We start from the raw sequence: 23,169 nt of genomic DNA, 5'->3' as shown, positions 1-23,169 counted from the left end.
AACTAGAACTTTATATATTAACTAAAACTTTTGGTAACTCCATGTGTGAAGCTTCATGTAGAAGCTCTTATAAAAAATTTCATGTAGAAGCTTTTTATAAGAGAGAGGAAAACTCCATATCATGTTGATTGGGAGTTCAATTTGAACCTTGCGCTTGCTTTCAATGGTAGCCACATACCATAAAACCTTTAATTGAATGCCACCTCTATTTGACTGCAACCATGAGAGAAGGGTTAAAGAATAGAGTGTAACCCTCTATTCGAACGCCACCTCAAATTGATCGCTACTTAAAAAGAAAGGTTGACAAATATAGCGCCATGGTGTTTAACTAAAGGTTTTACGGTAACTTGAGTGTTGACACTTACTTTTGTGACTAGTGATTGAAATAGTTACTAAACATATATCGACTGACTTAAGAAACTCAGCTATTTTAATTTGGTATAATTAGCCAATGATAAGCCCACAACCATTAGTATTGAGTACTGTATTACCAAGAATTGACTCTGACTGACAAATTGAAAGTTATTTTTTGGTAGCAAAAGTATTGTTCTCAGTTCACCTAAGACAGAATGATAACTTACATAAAGTATCCCGGCTAATAAAATAGAAAGTTCACTCAGAGAAGCAGATAGATAAAACAAAATTTTGGAGCACAGTCTACAACTCAAGAAAGTAGATCAAACCTTGCAAAGAGAGCTTGACCCACAGGTCCTTGGCGGTTGCTATGGTGTCTAGGATCTCAAACAAAAGTGTTCTGCGCAGTTGCACAAATTTTAATACAAAAGCTGATGTGTGAATTTTATGGTGCAGTATTCACAGCTAGTAGCATGATGAACTAGTTTAGGATCCCAAAACTAGAGAAAAAAAAGCTTCAAAAAGTCTTTGCTATATTGTAATGATCAAGTTCTGTTTAAGCATTGCTGCTTGTGGGACTGAAGCCATTTATGTTTGCAATGTTGTATGTCTAACTAGCTTTGTGATTATCATAATTATCTTATAATATCATTACACTATTTGTATGCTAACGGTTGCGATCAGCATGTGAACTGGATCATCTGTTAGCATTTTTTGCTTCATTGTCTCTTTAAAAAGCTGCAAGCAAGATTTTATCTTCATGATGTGGATAACAGGATGACAAGTTGGAAGCTTTTTTTGCAAGAATATTGTTGGATAGCAAACTAAACCGCTACCACCTTGACAACCATTGGAAAGTAGTTGCTAACTCAGTTTTCAAATGTAATTTATTTGCAAGTAAAGCAAACCAAATGAGGTTTTTATGCTTTCTTTAGGCAAATCCCACATTCCAAAAATTTGCTTCATCTCTACTTTGACTGCCAAACTCTTCACCTCCCGCCATGTTTAAAAGCCAAAGAGTCATATTGGTAATCTATTTTCTTATCACTGATCACGTAGCTAAAGGCTACGGATCAGCCTTTCATGATAAGATAAGTGAAATCGCATGTTTGTTCGACTTATATAAGCAGCTCCTACACATGTATAGCTTTTCTGAAAGTATCTACAAATGAGGGCTCATGAGACAGTCTAGTACTACACAATTTTGCTCAGCTTTTAGCTGGCGCTCGTCATTGGATAGCTGAACATTTTTGTGAATCTGACAAGCACAGCATTTCTGGTGAGTAGAATGTTTCATTACATTAGTGATGATCAAACTGAGCTTTTAAACATAATTCCACACTAGTATTACTGTAAACTACCCTCTCGAAAATTTAAATTATAGAGGCCACTTGTTGCCAAATTTTGACTTATTTCACTGGTCAGGTTTTTAGAAAGATAATGTGAAATATTTAGTATTTTCAGGACAACTAACTTGAATTGAATAGAAAAGGTTTCTGCTACTAGTCAGTACTTTAATATTTTATAGACTCATATCTGACGCATAAATATATTAGTAAAAATAAAATAAAAAGCAAATTCAACCGAATAAAGTATTCAACTGCAAAGTATTTTATATTATGGTCAAACAGCAGCTCCTTTGCTTCAAAATCAGAATGATATCTTTTAAAAACGCAACCACAGTTTCACAAGCTCAGCCTGTTTTTTATTAGAATTTATAAGTTCATTCTTCTACAAATTTAAAAAAGAAAAATGTCTGACGAGCTTTGTGATTAAACAGGCAAAGATTATCATTTCTTATAATATCATTACACTATTTGTATGATAACGGTTGCGATTAGCGTGTTAACCAAATCATCTGTTAGCTTTTTTCTGTTTCATTGTCTCTTTATGTCATTAATTACATGTTCAATATTGTTTGACTTAACTTTTCATGAACAAAGTCAATTTTCACTATGCCCGCTGATGGTCTGCTAATGTAGCATATCAAACCTGAGCTTGAGCTGTGCCTGTCTAAACCAAATTGAGCACCACAGAAAATACTTGGTGGCAAAGCTTTTGAGAATTAGCTGGTTTGGCTTGTTTCTTCCTTTAGAAATGTATGAGGTCAAAGGTTTTTAGTTTGTTAAAAATGTCCTTATCCATTTTAACTTATAGATAGAAAGGCTATGAAGGGGATCAGTGAAACAGATAAATTCTAGGCATATGGAAATTAATAAAGCCAATGAGCAATAAACTTCAAATTTCATGATGCGTCAAAACTAGTGACAAGGGTGAAAGAAATTGTAAATAACGAAATAATGGGAAACTACTAGCAAAAGAGTAATGGATAAAAACAAAAAGAATGACGATCTATCTCTGAATGTGAAATATAGCATTAAATATGATAAATTTGTTTTATTAACCAAAAGGAAACATTCAATGAGATCGTTTAAGGGTTTCAAAGTATTCAAATTCCCTGTTTTTTATTAATATTTAAAATGGTCTGTGCGGAATTGTTGAGGTAAATCAAACATAAATGCAATAGTAATTGCACAAATAGTATTTAAAAGCAAAAAGTAATTATTTTATCAGTTTTTTATCATGTATCTAAATGACTAACCAGTTGACAGTAACAAGCTTGGTAAGAATGTAAAACTCAACATAAATGGTAGTGTTTACACAAAGAAAAAACAGGCATCTATAGCCCCAAACCCACTGGCGGCTCACAGAAATGCACTGCTTGGGTTAAAAAACAGTTCAAGAAAATTATTTTAATCTTTTGTTTGGTTTCTGCTGGTGCTGTCAGTAAAAGTTTAATAGGTACACGTCTGTGTTTAACATAAAAGCGACTCTATTTTGACTTCTCTATTCATTGTTACTATTATTATCCTAATCAACACCGACTTGAATAACTTACTCTGATTACATGAAAGTAACGCATAAGCCTTTGATCAACTCTATCAACTTTACCATTACTAGATGCAGGGCAAAAGCTGTGGCGCATGCTGATGTTTTGGACCACTGATGTATGACAAGGCATTACTTAGATATTTTTTTCATGATTTTTTATATCATATCCTTTATTAAGTATACTTGTGTAGACGATGATAACGTTTTTTTTTTGTGGGCGTCCAAACGCTATTGTTAAGCTAATCATATCTTTTGTGAGAAATCTCAAAAACATGAAAACTTGTCCTGGTGTCTATCAAAACTAGTTATTAAATAAACTTACAGACAAACTCAAACATTCCAGACCTTGTACTGCTAGAAGCATGGCTATGTCAACACCTGTACCAGCATCAAACACCAACCAGTGGTGTATTCAAAACTATAGAAAATTTTAGCATATAAAAACCTTTTGTTATTTAAAAATTTTAGGACAATAGTTTAGCCTGCTGCCGCTATATCAGTATTTGTTGCAGGCAGCTCGGCAATGGCTAAAATTATGGGAATAGAATTCGCTCCCCTTATTGTACCATTAAAAAGACGACTCCAAGTGGTTGCTGTTGCGCAATGGGTTGCTTCGTTCATGTTCCTAGGATTTTTCTCCCTATTTACAGTCAGCTACCTTGCTTTTACAAGGTGAGTTCTTAATACAGTTGAACATTGTAAGTTCTAGCTACACACTTAATCCAGTTTGTCTTGGGTATCATTTATTTGAGCAGTTATCATTCACCGGGTTTACATGCTTTAAATGCTTAAATGAACAGAAACGATAAAACTCAAACACATTCGACACCATTGCACTTTTCGGAATTTTTGTGAAGGCAGTTGCTGTGAGACTACTATTTGATATTATTATTAAACACAGTTATTGACTACTGTGTTTCGACGCTCTGAATGGGTTGGAGTTGTGTCCTACTGTGCTAACGGTTGGTGTAGTTGTACAATAACTTTTTAAAGATTTTTAACCTATCTACAATCTATCTATTTGCAATCTACTTAAAACCAATTTTGTTAAAATAGACTCGCTGGCGGATCGTAGCCAGTTTTTAATTCATGCGTAGTCAACTAGTTAAACTAAGACAGGATGTGTGATTGCTATTTTTGATGTGAAAATATTTTTACCTTTACTGTGGAGAACTTAGTCAAGTATTATTAATTTGGATCCATCAGCAGTGAGGGTTTCTATAATCCCAAATAGTGCTCTCATGGAACATACTTTCACATAGATTTAGCGAAGTGCAATGGCATCAAATTTGATCGGGTTTTACTATTTCTATGATCCAGAGAGGAAGCAACTTCAAAACTATTTGAAGCATGGAAGCACAGTAAGCAATCCTATGGCAGCCAATCAGGTCGTTTGATGATAAAAGCTTTGATTAGGAGAAAAGTGCAAACTAAGTGAAACAAAAAATATTGCAGCTGAATGGGTACAGTTATGTTTATTTTAAAACGCTCCAGCAAAACTGTCAGTAAAATGTTTTTGTATAAATATATCTTCTTTGTTTTTTCACAAGCAGTTGTTGAACCTATAGTTGCAAAAATCAAGGGTAACTTTAGCGTAAGACAAATAAGAACTAGAATTACATAATTATTTTTGTATAATTCTGACCAACGGGGCTACTCCTTAAAAACCTTTTTCTCTTTTGGCGTAAATATTCGCCTTCAACAAAACTTTGTTTGGCAGCTATAAGGCTAACACTTAACTTAACTTAAGGCTAACACTTAACACGGCAATAAGCTATTAGCACTTCCATTTAGATGCTTCATTACTTAAAAAGTAAATCAAAATGAGGTGTTAGACTTGTTTTAACTGCAAGATAGAACCATGAATTATTTAACAGATATTTGTTTATTAAGGTTATATGAAAAAAACCTGAAATCTATATAAAGGATATACTAACGATTTTACTGTTAGTGTATGACCAGTATACAGAGCAGAGACACTGCAGTGAATATGCGGTTAGCTCCAAATAAGCTATATTTACTAGGCATAGTCATAGGCTTTCAGAATTTATTAACATAGGCTTCCGTACTTGTCTGTGAGAGCTGCTATTTAATCATTCCAATTGTGTAAACCCAAGCAACCAAAAATAATTCATTACCACATTACTTGACAAAAGTGTTTTTTTTTACCCAAGCCTTGCTACCAGTTTGGTACTTTGAAAGCAATTAGATGACATGAGCTGACAGGTTCAATATTTTCCTTGTGCTAAAAGTAATAGTTTAACTGGAACTTCTGAATGTTAAACTGTAATTTTATCTTTGTAAAATTATTTTGCAGGTGGTGGCCACTGGTAGCAGTATACTTAGTCTGGTTTGTGTATGACAGAAACACTCCATCATCTGGTGGACGACGAATGCAGGCTGTTCGCAATTGGTCATTATGGAAGCGTTTCAGAGACTACTTTCCATTAACACTAGTCAAATCGTGTGACCTTGACACCGAAAAAAACTATATCTTCGCGTTGCACCCGCATGGAGTTTTATGCGTAAGTCAATTTTGCAGTTTTGCTACAGAAGGAACTGGATTTAGTAAGCTATTTCCTGGCCTAACTCCACATCTGCTTGTATTGGATGGACACTTCTTGTTTCCCGTTTATAGAGATTATGTTATGACAACAGGTGAGCTGATGAGGTCAGTTATAATATCAGCCGAAATAGTTGCATTTATTGTGGTGAATGTGAAAAGTTACCACAAATCATTGAGGGCCTTGATGACCTACCCTAGGACACTTATGTATTCACGGCATCTAACTTTCGCATTTTCGCGGCAACATACTCTCGCGAAAATTTCATGAGCGAAACTAAACTATCATAACGAACGAGCGAAAACGCGAAATTAAATGGCTTTGTTCATTGATATTCACAATAAAATTGTCATATTAGAAATGCAGGCAAGTTTCGTGTGTGGTTGGCTCATTGGGTAATTTTTGCTAAACTCATTATAGCTAATACACCGACTGAGCAGCATGGCAAAACAAATTAAGATAATAAGTTTTTTTTGGAAAAGCCTAGACAAATTAGGAAAATAATGATATTAGTTTAGTCATTGAATTTGTAACTGATGAGGATGACAGTCTAATAGGGAAAGTCATAAAATTGAATAATAATTATTGTGGTGATGAATTTTATTACCAACCAAAAGCAATAACAACCTGGAGCCATGGCCACCGCGTGCTATAAATACTTGAATTCTAACATCGGTACCACATACGTCACTGCGACAGGGACCTTGATGTCATTGATAGTCCAGGAAACAAATGGCAGCAAGCGATCAAATTGCATTATTGATATCGCCTACACATTTCTACCTGTGGTTTACAAATAAAAACTACCGTACTTTTCGGACTATTAGCCGCTACTTTTTTCTGATGATTTGAGCTATGCGGCTTATATAAGGGTGCGGCTAATCTGTGGCTTTTTCTTTAACCGCTAGGGCGCACTAACGGGAATCTCCAATTAGTGGCTTTTAGCGGTGAAAGAAAATACGAAACAATGCCCCACGGTACTGTCCCGTTAGGCACTAAGTTAAAAAGCGTCGGATAATACGAAACGGTGCCGTTCTCCACTGTTCCGTTTTAAACAGGAATGTTGCTGCCACGTTAAAAAGCATAGTCCTTAGTTCTGCGGCCTATTCAAAGGTGCGACTTATGTATTGTTTTATTATCGTTTATTGGAAAATAAAGCAGATGCAGCTTATATAGAGGTGCGTTTTATAGTCTGAAAAGTACTGTAGTCCCAAATTGAAAAATATTTCGTACCAGTGAACTGGACCTGAGGAACAGACCTGCCAACCCAAGAGTGGGGCAATGCGTGAGATATGGTTTTGGGGCGATTGATGTATCAATGATAGTATATATAAAATTGTGAAAATTGGGGCAAAAATCTCACACATTTTCATTTTTTCTTTGGGGTGATTGCGTGAGTCTCACGCCCAATCCGTGAGAGTTGGCAGGTATGCTGAGGAATCTAATGATGTTTTTTCCGCTGCATTTATTTTCACATCACTATATTTTCGCACTCATCAGAGCTGCGAAATTAAGTTGCAATGAAATTTTACTCTGTATGCTACTCACGAAACTAAATACTAGCGAAATATAAGTGTCCTAGGGGAATAATTCCTCCAAACAAACAAGTTTAACAGGTGGTCACTTTTCTCTAATTGCCTTGAGAAGGTAGCAGTATAGCAGTAGCTGACAGGTGCTTGAGAAGGTAGCAGTAGCTGACAGGTGCTTGAGAAGGTAGCAGTAGCTGACGGGTGCTTGAGAAGGTAGCAGTAGCTGACAGCTGCTTGAGAAGGTAGCAGTAGCTGACAGGTGCTTGAGAAGGTAGCAGTAGCTGACAGGTGTGTACGCATGGGTGTGGGGTTGAGCATGGGCGTGCACAGCATGTGTGTGTGTGTGTGTATGGACATTCATGAGTATTAGGCATTTACTGCATGCCTGTGGGCATTCATATGCGCATGTGAGCAAGCGTGTGAGTGAGAGTAAATAGCTAAGAGTGTGTAGGTGTGCATGAAGTGTAGCCTATTGCGCATTTTTTGGTTAGAATAAGTATGTCTTTGCTATATTTGTGCTTTATAGACTTTTTAACATCTTCATGAAATTGTTTAAAATTTGTGGACTATTGACTTATCAATGAAGGTTTTGAAAACAGAATGTTTTTATAAAGATATTCGTTATTATACCTTGCTTTATTTCGAGGTTTTTTATTATGATACTATTAAGTTTAAGTTTCAAAAGAAAAATCCAAAAAATTATAAAAAGCTGGTCACCACTGATTCCATATAATCATTTAACATCAAAAGAAAAAGTATTTTTAACCATCGTCTTGAAGTGACATCAACTCGTTTAGTGATAGATTGGAATCACACATTTATTCGTTTAAAATGCTAAAATCTCAGTGAAATTTTATTTCATTTGTATAATTTATTGACTAAATAATTGTTAATTTTCTGTTATTTTTGTTATTATAGTCAGTTTTATCATTTTTATGAAAAAATTAACATTCTATATTTTGAGATTTACAAACTTTCTGACTTTTTGGAAATGGTACACAAATATCTTTGCAAACATTTATTGTGTGTAGATTTTAGAAAATCAAAATTATTTTAATATCTAGTTCAGCTAGATAAACATGCATATGTTATGCAGGCATGTGTAGATGTAATAAGCAGAGCTTGGAAAATATTCTGAGCTCTTCAAAAAAAGGAAACGTCGCTTGTCTGGCGGTTGGCGGTGCTCTGGAGACATTTGAGGCCCACCCTCAGCGCCTCACACTTGTACTTCAGAATAGGAAAGGATATATTAAGAGCGCTCTACGCACAGGGTAAGCTCTCACTAGTTATCAATAGAAACTTGTTATATATTGTAGTGGTTCTACATACAGCTGTTTAGCTCTTGATCGGACTAACAAGAAATGGTTTATTTTACCGTATTTGCTCGGTTAGAGTTTTCCACAAAAAGAAATGCAAATAGAGATAACTGAGTTGGTCAAATATTTGGTATATTTGGCTATGAAACAGTAAAAGTCTTTGGCTGTGAGCAAAGATAAACGTGTATATAATAATAAAGCAATAAAGCATAATCAGGAAAAGTGTTAGTATTATGAAAATCTGATAAAAACGAGCCAAAATTAAATCAGTTAGTTAAATAGCTTTAACCGACAGTTTCACATGTTTTGGCCTATGCAGCTGTAAATACCTTTTTGGGTGCTCCTGCACTTTAGACAACTTTTTGAGACCATTTCCATGTCTAGGATTTATAGAGCTTTAGTCTGAAGCACCTTTGTGACAATATTTACTATAATAAGAGCCGTGTCTGTTTTGCCTGTCTGTCTGAAGCCATGCCAAGTGCATAAGGAACAATGTTGCCTTACACGGAGTCGAACTCTGATATTTCCTCTTCCAGTTAGCCACGCTATGACTTGCACCACTCAACTTACACTTCTAATTAAAGAGCACTTATGCAGATACTTATAACAAATGATGATCTCTCACCGCCTGGACTAATAAACGTTGAGGCTGTGGCAAACCCGAATTTACGCCAATGAGATATCTCTGAATACAATTTCTCTAATAGTTTGCCAACTGATCACATGGATAAATCTTCACAGTTGATCAAAGTGTGTCAGCAAAAGCTAGCAGTGTGCATGCTGCACAAGTTTAACAGTTTTAGTGTTTTGAGACTAATTTTTTAATTAATATGAAATCAGAAAGCGGCATTCAAATAAATTCAGAATAAGGCTATTATTGAGCTTTTAATATAAATAATTAAAGTACTAAGACAAAACTTAATTCAATTAGCACTTTATGACAGAAATATTTTGAAATAGAGTAATTAGCCAGTACACACTGATTATTAATGAACAGAAAAATTTGTTACTTACATTGAACTTGAGGAAAATAATGTTAAGTTTACCACAGACAAAGTTAAGTTTACCACAGACAAAATAGTGTTAAGTTTACCACAGACAAGAGTTTACCACAGTCTGTGGTAAACTCTGCTCTGCAGCTCGAAGGCAGCTACAGAGCAGCTTGACCAAAGAGCTTTTCTTGTCAGACTTTCTTGAGTATCAAATTTCTACACAACCGCTACCATCACACCATATGGGAGCCCTATAATAGTTGTATGGATAATTCTCAATATCCTGATTACCTTAGGACACTTATGTATTCGCGGCATCTAACTTTCGCGTTTTCGCGGCAACAGCCTTTCGCGAAAATTTCATGAGCGAAACTAAACTATCACAACGAACGAGCGAAAACGCGAAAATAAATGGCTTTCTTCATTGATATTCACAATAAAATCGTCATATTAGAAATGCAGGCAATTTTCGTGTGTGATTGGCTCATTGGGCAAGTTTTGCTAAACTTATTATAGCTAATACACCGACTGAGCAGCTTGGCAAAACAAATTAAGATAATAAGTTTTTTGGAAAAGCCTAGACAAATGAAGAAGATGATGATATTAGTTTTGCCATTGAATTTGTAACTGATGAGGATGACAGTCTGGTAGGGAAAGTCATAAAATTGAATAATAATTATTGTGGTGATGAATTTTATTACCAACCAAAAGCAATAACAACCCGGGGCCATGGCCACCGCGTGCTATAAATACTTGAATTCTAATATTGGTACAACATCAGACTGCGGCAGTGACCTTGACGTCATTGATAGTCCAGGAGACAAGCTGCAGCAAGCGATCAAATTGCATTATTGATCTCGCCTACACATTTCTATCTGCGGTTCACAAATACAAACTACCGTACTTTTCGGACGATTAGCCGCTACTTTTTTCTGATGATTTGAGCCATGCGGCTTATAGGTAGGCCTACAAGGGTGCGGCTAATCACTGTGGCTTATTCTGTGGCTTTTTCTTTCACCGCTAGGGCGCACTAACGGGAATCTCCAATTAGTGCATTTCTAGCTGTGAAAGAAAATACGAAACAATGCCTCACGGTACTGTCCCGTTAGGCACTAAGTTAAAAAGCGTCGGATAATACGAAACTGTGCCGTTCTGCACTGTTCCGTTTTAAATGGCTTAGTTGCTGCCACGTTAAAAAGCAGTCCTTAGTTCTGCGGCCTATAGTAAGGTGCGGCTTATGTATTGTTTTATTATCGTTTTTGGAAAATAAAGCACATGCAGCTTATATAGAGGTGCGGTTTATAGTCCAAACAGTACGGTAGTCCCAAATTGAAAAATATTTCGTACCAGTGAACTGGACCTGAGGAATCTAATGTTTGTTCCACTGCATTTATTTTCACATCACTATATTTTCGCACTCATCAGAGCTGCGAAATTAAGTTCCAGCGAAATTTTACTCTGTATGCTACTCACGAAACTAAATACTAGCGAAATATAAGTGTCCTAGGGTACTCATGAAAATCTTGCATGAGATGGACAAACATATTAGTAGCCATAAAAATAGTGTCTAAACTATGTACACGTTAAATACAATGCACAGACCGTGATATTTTGATAAAGAGCAGTTAAAGAAAGACACAATAATAATAATAATAATAATAATACAGCATAATAAACCACGAGATGTATTCTAATAAGTGTCAATTTTATGTAATGTGTATAAGTGTGTACTTAAGGAGATAACTCTCAAAGTTCTGGCAATGGTAAAAATGAAGAGGTTAGGGAACTGTATGATTACAAAAATTATTTGTGGAACAATTATTTATTCCTGCTTAGTATTCTTAAAAAAATTGTTTAGCTTTCACACTATTGTTAATCAGTTAGATTTTATTTAAAATGTATATATCTCAAGCAATGATGTTTTTGTCTGGACTGATTTCTATTGTCTTTAAACTTGGTTGATGGGTGCATTGTTGATAAAGTTGGTCACATTTCTAAATTTGTTTGAAATTTTCATCTACAGGAATAATTAGGAATACTAGGAATAATAGCTACTAGTAGTAGCTACTACTAGTAGCTACTAGGAATAATTTTCAACTGTTCACAACCCAGCATTTTTTGCCATTCATTAGTTTAAACTTGGAAAGTCAATGTAGTCACCTTGATCAACTTTTAGACAAATTGTTGCGAAAATTGTCTTCAAGCTTGCTCCATCTTCTGAAGTGCTCTGAAACCAGAATGAAACTTTTAATAGCATTCCACTTACAATACCTAAGAATTTTCACAAAAATGTTTTTAAGAATGAAAAGTGATGCATTTAATTACAAATAACCAGCAAAGGTGTCATTTCATAATAATTAAATTTATAATTACTATAAATAATCTGCAAATGCCATAAATAATCTATAAAAACTATAAATAGTTTATAAATACACAGCACAAAGCTTACAGTTAATTGCTTTTGGCAAGTTATTGAGACATAAATTAAAACTGCTTTGTACAGATCTAGTAAAATTATTTGTAAAGTTTTCCCAGCAATCAATTTAAAACATTTATCACCACACCAAAAGGATATTAATGGAAAGCGATGAACCGGTCTTCATACTTTCAGATAGTTTTCAGAACTTCTGATATGGCTAAAGTCTCTTTGTGCTTTGTTAGAACTTGACTGTCAGTGTTATTTTAAGATAAGAATATATCTGCGTATGGTTCAACAGTTACTTTAGCTTATAATATAACTTGTGTTTTGTATGAGAAACACGAGATAGGTGCTAAGAGAGAAGCAAACAATATTCATGTCAGCCGAAAGGAAAAAAATTGATTAAAGACTCCTTTGACTTAGCCTTATCGCTTTCTTGAAGGAGGCATGACATGAAAGTTCTAAAGCTTAGTAATAGCTATTGCTGTATTGTGTTTGAATCTTCTATGTATAAGCAAATTATAAAGTTGTTTCCCTTGCACTGCCCTAACTATGATGTCGTATTGAGATGCTGACAATCACATATTATATGTATAGATATGAAGCTCTTCATGTAGGCCTATGCATGTATAAATAGCAAAATCTCAAAAATAATTTATTTTTTGTTGCAACATACATATATCTGAAATTGAGGTTTAAAATAAACATGACTTTTCATTTTGTAGTGCTTCCTTAGTGCCAGTGTTTAGTTTTGGAGAAAATGAACTGTACGACCAGCTTAGCAACCCTATTGGCTCCAAACTTAGGAACTTCCAACACTGGGTAACAAAATATTTCGGAACTCCACCACCTTTCTTTCATGGCAGAGGAATATTCCAGTACAGCTTTGGGTTCATACCCCATAGGAAACCCGTCACTACAGTTGGTAAGTCTGGATGCACTCCGTTACAGGGCAAAACTAGATGCTGAGACATGACCAAAATTAAGACCTTTTACAAGGTGAAACTTAGAGGGACATGCTGTTAGAAACTGAAGCGTCGTTTAAACGTTTAACCAAGTTGGAAAAACTATGAAACATACTACATACTTCTATTCAAAAAAGCTGGTCATGTTTACTTTTTGCACCAATTTTGGATGACTACAAACTATAAAATTTTGGCTAAACTGATTGACTTGACTGGCTAAGTTTGGCGAGCTACATAAGTATTTAAGCATAATTATTAGAATAAATTACTACTCTTTGGTAAAGGTTTGAGACAGACATATACCTATGAGTTATTAGAATAATTCTACACTGGGTATCACCTGGGCAATTATTCTGTCTGACATCACCATGTGATGAAGATTAAAAATGCCTTTCAGAGTTTAGGGTTAAACAATGTCACTTACTTGTCTGATGTTACACATTAATGAAGATAAACACAATGTTCATTTCGCATGGCATCAGCTATATCTTTACCATTTTTTGTTTATTCAAAGTCACTTTCATTATTTCATTAATCGCGTGATATTGGATAACTATGGATATAATATATATATGGTAATTTGTTAATTATGGATATATATATATATATATATGCTAGAAGTCATCTTTTCCCATAATGACGCTAATGGATCATAGTATAATGTCCGGCAGTTCAATTCAATCTGCAATACTACTATATATATATACATATATATATATATATATATATATATATATATATATATATATATATATATATACATATATATATATATATATATATATATATATATATATATATATATATATATATATATATATATATATATATATATATATATATATATATATATATATATATATATATATATATATATATATATATATATATATATATATATATATATATATGTATATATATAGTAGTATTGCAGATTGAATTGAACTGCCGGACATTATACTATGATCCATTAGCGCCATTATGGGAAAATATGACTTCTAGCATTTGTTTTCAAGTTTCTTACAGCAAGTTTTCAACCCTTGTTTTTAGCTAATAGGATGACAAACCTTGATTTTTGCTTTTCGGTCTGCTTTTGTACTCATTGGTCAAGAAGGCAACACAAGTAAAAAATGTGCGACGCGCATACATTTAGGATACAATGCCGACACAAGTAATTAACAACACATGCGCCACAACATGACACTGTTAACACATTAATGTTATTAGTAATATTAATGTGTAATAATAACCGTAGAAATAATATAATATTATTATTCAATATTTTATTCATATTTGTAGTCTGTTAATAAAACAGGTCTAAAACATTACACAAAGTATTATATTTATTTTCTATTGACCGTTGTATGTGCGTTGTGATGATAGTGTATGTGCGTTTTATCCACAATGTTTGTGCGTTGCAAGTGCCTTGTATGTGCATTGCGCATGCGTTGTATGCGCGTTGTACCGACCTAGGATGCACCATTGCAGAAAAATGTTTTGTAAGTATAACTTTTCCAATTGGTTTCTTTGCAATATACATGTACAAGATTATTTCAAAATTATGTTTCTTATGGCAACCTATTTTTCTTATTTGCAGTTGGAGCACCAATAGAAGTGAAGCAAACAAAGGAACCAACCAATGAGGAAATAAAAGAGCTGCATTCAAAATACGTGGCTGCTTTATGCCATCTTTTTGAAAAACACAAAAGAAAATATGGAATTCCTGCAAACCAACATTTAAAATTTATATAAATAAATATATTTAAAAATTTGATAACCATGATTATTAAATTCTCATCATCATTGTAGTTACAAAAAGCCATGTTTTGAAAGGACTATTCAAAACTTCAAATTTTAGACAGTAGATAAACAGTGAATAGGGTTCATTCAAAATTGTTTTTATAACAGCACAGCTCCCAAGTTAAACGATACTAGGTTTTTTGAGAAAGGAGCGAGTGTCCTGAATAGTATCTTTTTACTAGCTCTGCCTTCTCCCATACATCTGAATTTAGTGAATATTGCTTTCTTAGCAGCTGATAGGTGCCTTATAATACTCTAGCTTGCCAGCTCATATAAAATCTCTGCATAAGAGTCATGCTCTAACACAAAGTGTACTCTTCATAAAATATGAAAGAACCCTTAAAATCCTTAAAAGACTAGTTGGCGTTTTGCAATCTCTTGTTTATTTATAAAATGAACTGATAGTAAAAATAATAAACAGCCAACACATATGTGTAAGTGTATGTACCAGTGGAGAAATAGAAATCTGGGAAAAATAAGTTATTTCAAAAGCAAGCCATGCACTTTTTAATATTATGAACTGCTGTCATTTTACTTTGCAAAGAAATTAATATAAATTAAATTCCAAAACAAATCAATGACAAAGTACATTAATAGTCTCTCAGTACCATTTTTTGTGGTTTTTTAATATTCTACATTTACTATGATTACGTAATTATGCCTTTCTGTTTTCAGAACTGGCTACATAAAGTTAGATAGTGATTTTTTAATGAGAGTTGCCTTCTCTAATAGGAGACAATTTGTAAAATACTTGTATGAACAATAAAGGATATAAGCATATAAGGCTATGATTGTATAAGAAATGCCTTCAAAATAGTCTATGCAATAATTTATAAAAACATGCATGCTTTCCAACAAATTGTACAGAAATACAAATACCAAACTAAATAACTTTTTTATTAAATTATTGAGTTATTAATATATTTGATACTGCTAGTAAATGCGGCAATAAATACCTCAACCAGATTTGAGTCTGATATAACGGTTAAGTGCAGCTATATAGATGACCAATAAACCAATCTACTTATAAATAGTATTTAATAGTTTATTTTTTATTACTATAAGATAATTTTAAATAATAGGAATATAAGATAATACTTACAGCCATGTGCAATCATAATGGGTCACTGCAATTATCGTCACAACATAATTTAGGTGGTCAACACGTTAAATTAAGCTAAGTTGAATATATCAACAGTAAGTATCATTTAAATCCTTAGATTGCCTCTACGAGTATTTAGATACGTTCACCGACACGGATGCTTTGCCCATCCAGTGAGCTTGAGACTAACTAGTAGTCAACTTTGACCTTTTTTCACAAATGCATTAAAGGATTCTGAAGTGCTTAGTATTTCCAATCATCCATAAATACATACTGACCATTGTTTGTACAGAGTCGGGTTACAGTTTGTGGGAGACCAATATAATTATTGATAGCAGAGCTTTCTTAGGAACTCTCAGAAATGCTACACTCAAAGAAGATTGATCCCTCGCCTCAACTCTTTTATCCCTAACCAATGATGAGACCAGTTGTAATAGGAATAGAAAAATAAACATCTAGTGATGGTATGGCTATCTGCTATATGCTGGCTGTTGATTCCAGCTAAACTTGAAAGGTTTGAAGCAAGAAAAAGGCCAGCGTTTACTGAGCTGTAAGCAACAGCAACAAGTGGTATGATATACAGTTATCCAGTATTGTTGATGGATTTGTGAAAGTGGGTACCCATTTTTGCTGACTTGACCTTGACATTAAAAGACTATTTGAAACTTATAGAAGTATGAAAGTATGTCATAAGGAGATCAGAAGACTTCATGCTTTAATCCAGGAGTCCCACAGCACATTATCTAACGTACTTGTAAGTCATGGTTTAGGGTTTTATGGCATCATCTTGAGTTGGTCGCGCCAATCGTGCAGTGGAAAGGATGTATAAAAAAAACAATTTTTTAATAGCCAACTCTACATAAAATAATGTGAACTAAAAAACTGCAAACTTACATTTTAGCGACATGAATCTTTTAGCAAATTGATCTAACTTGATTAAGGGCCCTATCTAACGCGGTATAATTTTTCTACTTGTAGCAGCAACTTTTATATTTTGAAAAATACATGAAACTGCTAATCACTGTTTTAGTAGGCAATATATTATTCTTTTTTCAGCACAGAATACCATGATGAGGACTTGAAGAGTTGGTGAGTAAGCGCTATATTGCTACTTTTCTGATAATAAATAGCTTATCAAATTTCTGCAACCGAAGTTACGCTTACATCTCTGCAAGTTTTAAGAATTAAAGTATATCTTGCCGTTTCAGCAGCCAGAAGCTTTTTTACCCACAAAACTGTTGAAATATGTATTGATTATAATTAGCTAATTTTATATTATCATTGAATAACTGCCCTATGTATTGAAATTTGGTTTAACCAGATACGTGTCCATTAATTCTATAATTACTTTGTGTATGCCGTTATGCTCTACTTGCTGTTTTATTATTCAGTAGTTCAAAATTTAATACACCCTACCATGTTGCTACACTTACTAAAATACTCAAGACTTTTATAACAATTTAGCACTGAAGTTCAGCAAAAAAGAAAAACCCACATTGATTTGATACAACCTGCAGATAAAACATTTGTCTAGTCCTACATACTCAATACTTACCAAACCTTTGCAAAGATTCTCTGATACACTTCTATTTATTGAGGGATAACTAAAGGTCTCATAATCGCTTTTTTATCACTGTTTTAGAAAAATGGGAGAAACACCGCATAAAAATGCTTTTCAAATGAGCTGCCATACATCCTCGCATATGAGGCAAGTTTAACATTTTAAAAAAGTTACCAAACGAAGGGGCTGATTTACACACAAATAAAACTGATCGTGATCAAACAAATGACATTATGTTAACTTAATGCCAACAACTACAAACTGAAATATGCTAAGCATGTGGCTAGTAGCTCGCTAATTATAGTTTGCTTTATGCAGCTCGTGCTTGAGGAAAAACCGCATGTCACAGTTCCTTAAAAAATGTTCAATGAACCTGGCACATGTTGCTTTTTTTGCCAAGTTTTTGTTCTATTCATTAAAGCATGAACACCCACATGCAAAACATTACTTGGTTGCTAATAGTATGCTATGATAGCAACAATGGTCAGTGATATTTTAATCACAGACATGGTTGCTTACCATTCTATACTCATCATATACAACTTCACGGGCGGCTTACTTGCATTAATAATACTGTTAGTACAATTGTGAAAAGTTTATCGCTGTTAGTAAAAATAAAACTTAACAATAATATTTAATAGTATATAATAATATATAATAGTTATCTTTTTTATTAATTCTCTTCCACAACCTTTTACTGTGATAGGCAAACGCAATTTGTATGGTCAGACTTTACGCGAAGTTTTATGAATTCACCGCTTTAGGGCGGTTTTCTAGAGACAGATGATATGGAAGATTGGCTTACATACAGAGATAGGCAGTAATGGTCAACAGTCAGACTTGAGGTATTGTCTTCTCTTGAAATACTCTAAAAAATAATAACCAGCCATGAGTGTTATGCAGGAGTAAACAATAACTGGTGTTCACAGTAATGATGCTATTTTGATAGCTACTAGTTGCTCTCATCTCATGGGTTCAGGTAAACCTTTGCTGCCTCTGCTATAAATAAACTAAGCTATCTGTCTAAAAAATCATGCCGGAATTCAAACTGCCTCTAATTTCAGGGTAAAGTTTTAATTAACATTATAAATTAGCTATTTAATTACATAGCTGCCTCAAAGGCAGCATGTTTTTGTATTGGAAAAAATAAGATGCCTTTACTTATGGAACAAAAAAAGTTTGACATTAGTAAAATTTGATTAGTTTTGGTGCTTAAAGTGCATATAAGTGTATATTCATCGCTCAACAAATACATTCAAGTTTGCTTTGATGCTAATTAAATTTAGTGAAAAAAGTAATGTTTTTAATGCATTTAACATTAAGTTGATGTCTACTAATTGTTGTATCGATACACACAGTTAATGCTTTGAAATCTTTAGGACTAACCCCACCAATTGAACTGACTGAAACTGCATGTGCTAAGGAAATGATTATGCTATAGAAGTACACTTTTCAAAAAGCCTAAGGACCTGTGACAGTTTTTATTGACAGCTTCAACTCTAACAAAAGTTTGTTGCTAAGGCTATTAAATCTGCTTGATAAGGTAAATTAATGGTGTCAAAATCTAGATGCTATTTATCACCTCACTCTTTGCTCACAATACAAAAGGCCTTAATATAGTCCAAATGCTATAGTGTCATGTCAGCTGTCACATCAGCTGTTGGACTATACCCGAAGGCTTATCAAAGACAACAAAGTGCAAAAGCTGAGCAGAGCGAGTTTGTACAATAAAGTACGCTTTTGCATCAGATTATCTTAGTGACTGCGACCTTATTTTTAACTGAGTCTTATCAGTGAGTACACTAGTATACAAGGCATCTCTATTTTTGCACGCTGCAAGCTATAGTATTTTTACAAAGTTGACACTTAACACTTTGTCCATGAAATACTCAATAAATGTTTGAGTGAGTTGGTGTATAACACCCTATCTTCTTTTGAAAAACTAGGTAGGGTGTTTTTGACCTCATTTTTCTTTTGAAAAACAAAGTCAGAAACTCATAAACATAAATGAGAATTTTGACCTCCTTTTTCAGCAACAATATCAAATTTCAAACTTGAAAGAAAATTAGTTCATACAAAGAATTTTAAATATTGTGATGATGATATATATATATACATGTATATAAAATTGTTTCCTCACCCCAGTTAACCTGTATGGGTGGTAGTGTCTGCTCTAACTCGGGTCTCCTACCAGAGACTTGGGAGTTTGAGCACTCGCATCAAGATCTTAGCTGTTCCCAGTAGCAAACTTTTCTGCAACTCACCTGAGTTGATTGCTGTTGGTATTAGGGCAAGCCACATTTTATGCGCTGGTGTTATTGCGCCCAGTGCCCCAATGACTACTGGGATTACAGTTGATATATATATATATATATACATATATATACATATATAAATATATATATATATATTTATATATATATATATATGATATATATATACATATATATACATATATTTATATATAAATATATGTATATATATATTTATATATATATATGATATATATATACATATATATACATATATTTATATATAAATATATATATATACCATCATATTGATATATCTATATAAGTCTATATAAATATATATACCATCATATTTATATATCTATATAAGTCTATATAAATATATATACCATCATATTTATATATCTATATAAGTCTATATAAATATATATACCATCATATTTATATATCTATATAAGTCTATATAAATATATATACCATCATATTTATATATCTATATAAGTCTATATAAATATATACATATATATATATTTATATATATATATATATATATGATATATATATACATATATATATACATATATTTATATATAAATATATATATATATATATACCATCATATTTATATATCTATATATATATATACCATCATATTTATATATCTATATAAGTCTATATAAATATATATACCATCATATTTATATATCTATATAAGTCTATATAAATATATATATATATATATATACCATCATATTTATATATCTATATAAGTCTATATAAATATATATATATATATATATATACCATCATATTTATATATCTATATAAGTCTATATAAATATATATATATATATATATACCATCATATTTATATATCTATATAAGTCTATATAAATATATATATATATATACGCATACATGTATATACAGTGAAACATGGATAACTCAAACTTCACGGGACAGAGCGAAAGTGTTTGAGTTATCAGAGCACAGTCACAAGTTAATGTATTTATCAGTAGATACAAATACAAACTACATGTATATATAAAACTAAAGTATAGGTTGTTTGTTGTAAGTTAAAGGGCATCTGATGTAGAGTTTTAAAGTATTTATCAGAAAGTATAGATATTTTTATACATTTGAGATTTGTGTGTTGTTTTAGGTGATGTGACTGCCAGAACTTTTCCAGATTAAAATTAGCAAAACCTAATCGCGGTTAAAACGCTCAGAAGACATTTTTTCTTCTGAGTGTTTTATTCGAGATCAATTTTGCCATTTTTAATCTTAAAACGTCTTGTCAGTCACATCACCTAAAACTGCAAACAAATCTCAGCCCAATAGAAAAATATCTATTCTTTCTGATAATTTTTAAAACTGGACATAAGTAAACATTTATGACCAATGCGAAAAAGCATGTTTTACATCTGATCAGTTGTTTTATTTAAAAAACTTATCGAGTGTAGTCTGTGACAAGGTATTTTTTTGACAAAGATCAACAGTGTGACTTATTGTAGAAATAGAGTTTAAACAGTTATTATAGTCCTTAAAAACTTGTTAGCCTTTTCTAACAAAATTGGCCTATCGATAGGTACGCCTTCACTACGCACTTATCTAAACCAAGTCAATAATACACCCTCCAAATCATCGTGCGGCGTTGAACGATCTCTTAGCCTTGATGAATTTTGGTCACATAACGATCTTATGCTTTCTTTTTGTTTACTCCATGTTGACACTGTACTTTTTGGAAGATTTTCTCTTTTTGATAATGCTGATAGCTTTTGCCCTGCTTCGATTTCCTCGAGTACTTTAAGTTTGTCAGAAGGTTTCCACGCCTTTCTTTGCTTGCGTGATGCCATCGTAAAGCGGATGTCTGTTGTAGCGGACGCCAAGCCACAAGCCTATTTGTGACATTTTATCTTTATGTATCCGCATATAATCACTGTTACAATATGTATTTTGCATGCTGTGTCTATCTTTATTAAATCTTTATCGCTAATACTTTCCAACGTTTATAGCTTGGCCGTAACTAAGCGAACGTCTTAGCGACCCTATTAATCATTTTTATACGAATTGTTTTTCGGTTCCATTATACGGTACGGGAAAATTATACCTACACTATACGCGTACTAAAAGCGCTTTCGTTAAGAAAGCAGAGTAGTCTCAGTTTCGCGACTAGTGGAAACTCCTTCGAAATAAATTGAACGGAAACCGTTTGTGAGTTCGGAAAAAAACTGTTCGAGTTAATGGTGCCGAGGTCGAGTTATATAAAGCCATTTATCATTGCGTGGGAACGGACCAAGCAAATCCATTCGAGTTAACCAGGTGTTCGCTATATCCGAGGGCAAGTTATCCATGTTTCACTGTAGTTATTTATATGTATATATATTTTGAAATCTAATATACATAATACATATTATAATATTTAATATATGAAATATAATATATATAATATGTACATCATTTATTGTGTATACAAGCGGGGTGTATAGAGAGGGCTAGAACATATTTAAACTGCAACTTAGATTAACCGGAGTGAGGAACAAGTTTATATATAATTGTTTCTTCATCCCGGTTAACTTAATACTGAAGCTCAAGTTTTTTCCCGGAGACCTGGTTGTTTGAGCACTAGCCCCAAGATTTTCAGTAGCACACTCTCTATATGTAACACTATTTATTTGAAGCAGCTAATTTATAATTAAAAGGAATTATGTCTAACAGCTAAAACTTACCAGCTAGTGCAATAATCCTCATCAAACTCTTTACCGTAGGTAGGGGTACTTGTAAGCAGCATCCTCTATTACATTCACTTGATAATTATCCTTATCTAAAGTAGAGTGTCATGTAGAATTGCTATGCATTTGTCAGCGAGTTATGTTTTTGAGTTTATGCATGACTCAACACGCTGTAACAGGAAATGTGATCAGTAATTAGTCTCCTTCATAGTCTGTATTCAAGCAATTCTTTATCTCAGTCTTGACAAGGGGTCATTAATATTCAACACAGTATAGCATTTACCTAACAACAGTAGTTGCTATGCCTCTTTGGAATGAGGGAGATCAGCACCCACCCTACTTGAGAAAAAATTACAAAACAAAGCTATGGGTCAATCCCTTTGACCGTATAAATAAGAGCCACAATAGATAGGGGATGAACATTGATCCGGTTGCCACTGATATCATTTTCTTCAACAGTCGTCAAGCCGGCTTAGCCCCTCAGACGTAAGTAGAATTGTTGTTTTCTAGTTAGCTTCAGCCATAGTTTATAGTAATAGTTTATAATTACGTTAAGTTTATAGTAAAGTTTATAGTTTCATGTAATCATAGACACCACTGCAATAGTGCCATACATGTATAAGCTACTCGGAAATGCTATAAACAGTTGATTAGACTTACACGAACTTTGTCTAGAGACATTGATAACGTA

The 23,169-nt window shown here is 33.2% G+C and overlaps 1 protein-coding gene across 1 annotated transcript; it reads left to right on the top strand.

Annotated features, from left to right (window-relative positions):
* The first annotated feature begins 3,769 nt into the window (after nt 1–3,769).
* Nucleotides 3,770–14,783, top strand: LOC137406365 (2-acylglycerol O-acyltransferase 2-like). Its single transcript, XM_068092935.1, has 5 exons — nt 3,770–3,918; nt 5,564–5,904; nt 8,436–8,610; nt 12,792–12,991; nt 14,629–14,783. The coding sequence occupies exons 1-5, from the start codon at nt 3,770–3,772 to the stop codon at nt 14,781–14,783; spliced, it is 1,020 nt and encodes a 339-aa protein (XP_067949036.1).
* The last annotated feature ends 8,386 nt before the right edge of the window (nt 14,784–23,169 follow it).

Source organism: Watersipora subatra, chromosome 10 (genome assembly GCF_963576615.1).
Source record: "Watersipora subatra chromosome 10, tzWatSuba1.1, whole genome shotgun sequence".
Classification (NCBI taxonomy): Eukaryota; Metazoa; Bryozoa; class Gymnolaemata; order Cheilostomatida; family Watersiporidae; genus Watersipora; species Watersipora subatra.
Note: the sequence above shows the minus strand (reverse complement) of the source record. Positions and strands in the feature narration are given on the sequence as shown.